The sequence below is a fragment of the Astyanax mexicanus genome, chromosome 1, assembly GCF_023375975.1.
Source record: "Astyanax mexicanus isolate ESR-SI-001 chromosome 1, AstMex3_surface, whole genome shotgun sequence".
Classification (NCBI taxonomy): domain Eukaryota; kingdom Metazoa; phylum Chordata; class Actinopteri; order Characiformes; family Acestrorhamphidae; genus Astyanax; species Astyanax mexicanus.
The window spans coordinates 89,087,409-89,094,993 of NC_064408.1; the positions used below are offsets into that span (position 1 = coordinate 89,087,409).

At 37.9% G+C, this 7,585-nt stretch overlaps 1 protein-coding gene across 2 annotated transcripts; it reads right to left on the bottom strand.

Moving 5' to 3' along the window:
* Positions 1-436: 436 nt before the first annotated feature.
* On the bottom strand, positions 437-4,783 carry LOC103039828 (protein FAM177A1). 2 transcript variants are annotated; one of them, XM_049485438.1, is made up of 5 exons: positions 4,615-4,783; positions 3,486-3,680; positions 3,220-3,292; positions 2,131-2,225; positions 437-1,226 (listed from the first exon to the last, which is right to left on the bottom strand). In XM_049485438.1, exons 1-5 carry the CDS (start codon positions 4,681-4,683, stop codon positions 1,041-1,043), a joined length of 618 nt encoding a protein of 205 aa, XP_049341395.1. In that variant the 5' UTR covers positions 4,684-4,783; the 3' UTR covers positions 437-1,040. The 2 variants fall into 2 exon arrangements, with proteins under 2 accessions (XP_049341395.1, XP_049341396.1); XM_049485439.1 differs by having other exon boundaries at positions 3,226-3,292; positions 4,615-4,782.
* Between the last annotated feature and the right edge of the window lie 2,802 nt (positions 4,784-7,585).

The following is a 7,585-nucleotide window of genomic DNA, read 5'->3' on the forward strand; positions in this document are numbered from 1 at the left end:
GAAAACTACATGGTAGACAAATGTCTGCACACTTAATTTTGTATTTGCGCAAGTAACAAAAGGTTATCAAGTTTTTAAAAGCCATTCAGACAATTAAAAAAATTACCCATTTAAATAAATGGTTTACTGTATTAAATACTGTATTACTGTATCAAATTACAGAAAAGACATAAGCCAGTGGAAACTAACAAAACATGGAGTAGGCGATCATTGATGGATGCAAGGCATAAATTTCTGGACATGGGGGTTGGATATTAGAAAATATATAGTTAACTGCTCAAGCATGCACTGACAACAGTACAGTGATGTCATCTGTGACTTCAGCACCCAAAGACAGAGAAGTCATTATTACCAGTGACAAACCCTGCAGCAACTGAGCTGCTACACAATGAACAGAATGTAGGACAGGACAAACAATACAGAAAGACATACCACGTTTTTGTAATTCGTCATTTTATTTTAGTGTTAAATAGAAAACTATAAAAAGAGTAGATTAGAATAAAAATAAGTATTAAAATAAATATAAGTAATAAATATGCAATACAATTAAAAACATCAGTGCACGGATTTAAGGCTTCATATGTATCTTCCTACTTCTTTTTTAAAGGACTTGGCAACCACATAATGAAAGCATATAGCTTCTGTCAAAAAACACACAGGAGTAAAATTACAAATAAAATCTGGAAAGATTTTAGCCCATTTTAGAACATTACGGTCCATTTGCCAAATTTTAACACATTGTATAAAAAACATACAAACAAAAAACCCACAAACAAATGTGGAGTTCCAAATGTGACATTACAGTATCTAATATTGTGCATTATAAATATTATAAACCAACAAACAAACGTTACATACATTTTGAGGTTAATGCCGGTGTGAGTTATTCCAGGATCAGAAACGTTATTAGAGAGAACAAAAACAGATATTTAAAGAGAGTTACACCCTCTATTCATGCCAGAGGCTTGTTAACTATCTAAATGTAGCGTTGCAGTAAAAAGAAAAAAACTATGTTGACAACACAAGGTATCTAGCGATAATTAAGTGCTTACATGGCTAACATGGACACTGACTGTACTGAGTGTAGAAGAGGCCTCAGTGGTGGCACTGGCCTGAGTAGGAGGGGTTTCAGGTTGATTCAGCTTTGGTTTCTTCTCGCTATGCGGTTCTTCAAAACGGCTCTCGGCTTCCTCAGAGAGATGGGACTCCTCAACATCTTTGTCCTTCTGAACAGAGGAAAGAGTGAAGGTACATTACAGTACAGTACACGGTCATAAAGAAAATACATGGCAGCCTACATGCAAAATAGTCAATGTAATAAAGAATCCATTTTCACAACTGCAAGTTTCACAAGTGAGCAGGCAGTAGTTAGCACAATGCCAATGAAGCTTAGCTGAAAGTAATTTCATATTGTTTAGTTAAAGCTTGCTCCCTTGTCCTTTATGTATTAAAATGCCGCCCAATTCTATTAATCATTTAAAGATAGAGGGAGAAACATGCAAATCTCTTTCAATCTTTCTTTAAGAAACATTGTTTTTATACATTTTAATAACTTTCTCACGCATTTGTTGACAAACTAGATGTCCTCAGCTCAACTTTGTGCCTCAAAAGACTTGTGGATACTGCTTTTGTACAACATGATGACAATCCCAGTTACAAAACCTGTTGACATCACCTGTTTGAAATCATACCTTTATTTAGATTTTTAACCTCATTAAGTAGCCCTAAACTACCTCTGTCCCAACACATTTTGGAAGGTTCTGCAGGCCTAAAATGCAGGAATGCCAAACTGACTTCTGTGTACTGCCTTAGCCCAAGTCAGCATATTTAGTTTTCTAAAGATGCAAGACATTGACAAAAGCAGCAGTGCTAAAGATCACCAAAATATTTATGCTCACTGTGCTACTGCAAATCCAATTTAACTGGACTATTTTCTGTTTTCGGATTTCTGTTTTGATAATGCAGCTGGATTTTAAGTACAGATGGTATGCTGTGGTATGCTCGGGACAAATCATAGTTGTGTGACACAATCATCATGAAAATATTAACATATCATTAAATTGAGTTATTCAATATAGATTTTTGTATGTCCACCAAACAGCAGAATTACACAGAACATGGAGCTCATACCTCTTTCATCCGATCAAACTCATCAATGGCATACTGATATTTAGCGGAGGTTATGCCAAACAACGACGCCATCCTCTCACCCAGGTAATCACAAGCTGGAAGATGAGAATAAACCAGACTAACAAAAGATTCACAATTAACTGTCACAGCCTGTAAACTAGCAGATTTTTTTTTTTTCATTCCCAGAAATTAATGCGATAAACAATGTTATGATGTTATGGTCATTTTAAAACCATTTAAATTCCACTGACATGATAATTAAATAGCATAACAAAGAACTTATACTACTTAAAATACAACAACTATTTAAATAATCTTAATTTTTCTTTAACCTCCTGCAGTCCACACTGTTGGTATGAAGTCAGTTACTAAAGCATTGGTCATTTAGCATGACTAGCTAATATACAGTTCACTGTTAAATATGTGAACAAACATTCAAACACAACGGACGATATCATAATAATCAAATATTATTGAGCTCACGTCCATGTATTGTATGATAAATCGATAATGTAATTATAGTAACAGGCCTACTTCAGTCTAACTGATTTCTGCAAACTTATCAATGTGCATAAATACACAAAGTACTGGTTACAACTTTTGCTTGAGTGCTTTATATTTACACAAAAACAATCGTTTCATAAAATGTTTAATAAGAATTTAATTTAAAACAATATATTAAATACACCGTTAAAAATATTATATAACATTTTCTTCATCTATTTTTTTAAATATATATATATATATATATCCAACATATTTTGGCTACTGAGCCAAAAAAGCTTAAGCATAAATCGACAGTGCAATAACTTGTACTTTTTTACTGATAGCAACACTAAGTAAATTTTATCTTAGTTTTTTTTTTTTTGTGTGTATAATAATGAAGGCAATCAGCAGTATTGATGTTCTAAATCCCATCCCATATTTTTCACCATGATTCTCTTTGGCCCCTACTAAGTTACACCAGTCTCCAGATACATTCCACAGAGTCAACCTGGAAAGGTTATCATCAACAAAGATTTAAAAATGTTTCCTTTGACACGGCTCAACACTGATTTATATCTATAAAAGGAAAAACCAAGCACCCACCACTACCTGACACAGTGGATGTAGCTGCCCTCCACATCTGAAACCACACATATGGGCCCCACGTCAGCTTGGACTGCAAAAAAAAAAAAAGCAGAAAAAAACGTTAATAAATTTATACTTAGCTTCAACAATTACTTAATTTATCATTGGCTAAACTGGTATTATACTGTTCTATTGCATTTCATTTATTTTGATTTAACAGTGCAAATTCAAACATAAGCAATAAACACGCATGCGCAAACACAGAGACACACACAGACACACACTGTGTCTATAGGGGACAAAAGGTCTTTTTTCTCTGGATGTTTCTCAGAGTTGTCCTCCTCCTCCGTGCTGTACTCCTCCATTGTTTCGCCGCTGGAGAAGTGGATGATCCTGCGCGGTGTCTTTTCTGTGGACTGATCCTTGTCCTCTAGCTCTCCCAGCTCCACACACTCAAAATCCTTCCCTTTGCTGGAGCCCTGCAGAAAAAAAAACACATTCCTGATGAGCTGCTTAGATACAGATACATTTTACGTCTAAAACATATCAAAACATATCCAGATTCTTCTTCTAATTGATAAACTAATATAATTTAGTTTTACTGTGTCACAATGGTCACGGAGCACAACGTGGACTGTGGGTTAGAGGGATGTTCTGTACATCCCCAGCATTGAGCTGTGGAGTAGAGGAGCTGATACATTACCAATATATTCAATACAATTGGAATATTTGAAACATGTACAACAGATCATCTGACATTAGGAGCTAAATGGAACTGAATGCAATCAGATTCTCACAATCTTGGATAAAGCCTCCCCAGATGGCAACAGCCAGCTCCTACAGCAAAATAAAGCTCCCTATTAATATTGATGTAACTGATTTAACATTGATCTATAACAAACTGCTGAACGAACAGGTTAAACTGTACCATAATGCAGTTTGTGTTTTTGGGGTCAGACAGCATGTTTAAACACAAAAGAAATGGTGCTAAACTTTTAGAAAGAGATTCTACAACATTATCTGCTAAAATTCAGTTAGGTATATAATAATAATAATAATAATAATAATAATAATAATAATAATAATAAATGGTTCTCAAAAACACAAATGTCTGTGCGTTGTATTAGTGAAATATATCATTAAAATATTATGAGCCTCGTCAAACAGACAGAATGATATATCACCATGACATTTGAGAACAAATAAACATAAGAAAGGTTGATTCCCAATAAATTGGCATACACTACATGCAGACTTACAGCTCGTTTAATCAGAAGGGATAAGGAGGGTGGGTTAGCGCGTGTACTATTGTATGGTATGGAGGAAATTATTCCTGACAGTGACACTATACTTGACAGTAAATGTTGGCTTTTTATGTCACTCTACAGGCTCTCGGGAGTAATCTTTTTTTACCTTCTCGGTGCCCGTGTTCTCGGTCACAGCAACGCTCGCGTTGATCAGAAAAAGCGATATCTCCGACATCCTGACGGGTTTTCGGGCTTTCAGCTCACGCAAATATGCTATAGCTATCCTGCACCGGTTTCTTCCTGGGTCCCCGGGTTCAAATATCAAAATAAAAGCTCAGCTCGTATCGCCACACATTACACACGCCCCCAGTGTCACACCCCGCCCCGTGTGCGCGTTCGCGTGGAGGGCTCGCTTTAAAGTCTGAATTGACTTTAGTGAAGTAAAATAGCTTTATTGTTAATACTGCATATGTACATGGCATACAGAGAATTGGAATTACTCTCTTTTCCAAATATACAACAATTACAACAAGATTAAAATATAAATATTAAAAGAATGGGAGACAAATGTACAATACAACAAGGTCACAGATATAGACATACGTGAGACAAGAGACACACGAGAATATAGTGCAATAGCGATGGGGGGATAAGAGGGAATGACAGTACCATTATAAACAGAACAGAACCCGTATAAACGTCAATGCATATGTAGAGGTACAAAAGTTAAAGGCTGATAAAGTGAACGGGTGCGTAAAGTTCTTCAATTGTCACAGTTGTAGGGGGAATTAAAGTGGGTATGGCAGGGAAAGTAAACAGTAGTGCAGGTGTGGGGCATGTTCGTTTTTAAAGAAGTTCCAGTACTGTGTGGATTCTAGTACAGACTTTTAGTGCTGTGTTGTTGTTGGTTTGGGGGTCACGATGCTAAGTGAGTGTGTGCAGTCCCAAAGTGATTACTGTGGAGAGGAGGGGTCAGTGAAAATAGAAAATTGAGCATCTTTATTATTTAATTCTTTCCATTTGGTGTAGTATTAAATAAATGGGTTTAATCACTTTTTCTATTTTTGTATTCCTGCACTTCACACCTAGAATTTCACTAGAAACTAATTTTCTGATTTTTTTTCATCAAAAAAAAAAGTAAGTTGCATTATACCATCTGATTTTTGTTACAACCCAGCTGGCATTCAGCTTAGAAGGCGGCGTTCCCCTTGAATCTTCATTGGTCAGCTAATTTTGGAATAACAGCTGGTACCCTGAACCCAAATAGGGCTATTCCACCAAAAGAACTGGTTCATAAACCAGTTCCATTCCAATACAGCGCCCCAGTCATCTGGTTAGCTGACCTACTGCCCAGCACGATGTCCAGCTGTATGTTTATTGAGGCACCCGAGTCTATCAGCATTTTCAAGCCGACTCCCCCCACAGAAACGTGTATTTTATTGGGTTCTGTGCCTCCCACAGCGAATGCATATTCTTTAGTTTCCGCTGATTTCACATATTTGACTGCTTCTTTTGTCGTTTTTGATTTACACATCTTGCAAAGTGATTTTTTCCATTGCATTTTCTGCAATCTTTCCCCTTTGCTGGACATGCAGGATCTTTTGCGAAATGATCTCTCCGACCACATCTGAAGCACACCTTCTCTTTTTCTGTGTTTGGTTTCTTCCATTGCCTTTGTTGTGGTTTAGGCATCTGCATTACTCTGTTTACAGTTTCTTTCTCCTTGTCGTCTTGTAATGGACGCATGGCGGATAACTGTAACTCAACTCTTTCACATTGTGTTGCTATTTCAAGAGTATGTGAAAGTGTTAATGCCACGCCTTCTTCCAGCAGCTTCCTCTTCACATATTCAGAGCTGCATTTACTCAGCACTGCATCTCTAATTTGGTTGTCTTTATCAGCTGCAAAGTCACAGTCTTTTGCTGCTTGTCTAACCCCTTTCTCTTCCCTCCCCTCTCTGTTCTCTCTCTCTATCTTTCTCACATGTGCTGAGACGCCTGGCCGGCCGGTCTTCCTGGATGTGTCCATCTGTGGTTCCAGCTTTCAGGAATCAGCCCTGTCCTTCTACTCATCAGAATTATTTCACAACCCTTCTAACTCCTGCTTTTTGTTTCTCTTCCTTTCCTTTCTGTTTTCTCTATCTATCTCTTTTACATGTATGGAGATGCCCTGTTCCTGATGTTCCCAGCCTGGCTCTCCACTGCCCGCTGTGTTGTTCTCCGGCTCTGCAACCCTGCACTGATTAACATTAACACACTCAGTATCTGTTTCTGTATTAGCCATAGCTCTATAGTTTGTGCCCATCACATTCTTATATTCATAAATTAGTACCTGTTATATTAGCCATAGTTCACATTAATTCTCTGTACTGTTTTTGTTCTGTTATTTGTTTGTTGTTTGTTATTTATTTGTACTGAGTGGGTCAACCCGAGTAGGATGGGTTCCTCGGACTGAGTCTTGGTTCCTTCCAAGGTTTCTTCCTCTTAAAGGGAGTTTTTCCTTGCCACTGTGTCACCATAAAATTGGCATCTCTGTGGTGCTGCTCATAAGAGGCGTGGACCTGTTTTTCCTGTAAAGCGGCTTTGTGACAACCTTTGTTGTAAAAAGCGCTATATAAATAAAATTGAATTGAATTGAATTAAGTCGAGTAGCAAACTGCTGTATTGTCTCACCTTTATTTTGCGACAGGTGGTAGAATGCTTGCCTTGCGAACGCAGTGTTCACTTTGAGTACGAAGTATGAATTCAGCGCCTCCACGGCTTTGTCGTAGTCCGTGGGGTCTCCGGTGTCTTCCAACGTTGAAAAGATATCTTGTACATCCGTACCCGCATGGTGTAGCAGTAGAGCTCTCCCCCTTTGTTTGGTCGCGTTTGCCGCGTTTTCCTCTAGTATCAGCCCTTTGCCGTCTGCAAACAATTCAAATGCCGCCAACCATCTCGTCTATCGCGGTCCTAACGTGGCTGGGTCTTTATAGCACTCAAACTTGGGAACTGCAGTTTCATCTCACCGCAACTACCTACTTTTCGAGCTAGACAACGTCCTTGAAATTTAAATCCTCGTAGCCATTGTTCTGTCCTGCCCTTAATCCAGCCTAGACAGTGTAAAAGTAAAGACAGGAGGCTCCGCTCTCAGATAAG

What these genes read in the sequence shown, in the direction of transcription:
- LOC103039828 (XM_049485438.1), bottom strand. Translation starts at nt 4,683, where the DNA reads ATGTCGGAGATATCGCTTTTTCTGATCAACGCGAGCGTTGCTGTGACC. An exon ending in AGAACACGGGCACCGAGAAG is followed by an intron (nt 3,681 to 4,614) that starts GTAAAAAAAGAT and finishes TTTTTTCTGCAG; the next exon opens with GGCTCCAGCAAAGGGAAGGA. An exon ending in TTTTGTCCCCTATAGACACA is followed by an intron (nt 3,293 to 3,485) that starts GTGTGTGTCTGT and finishes TTTTTTTTGCAG; the next exon opens with TCCAAGCTGACGTGGGGCCC.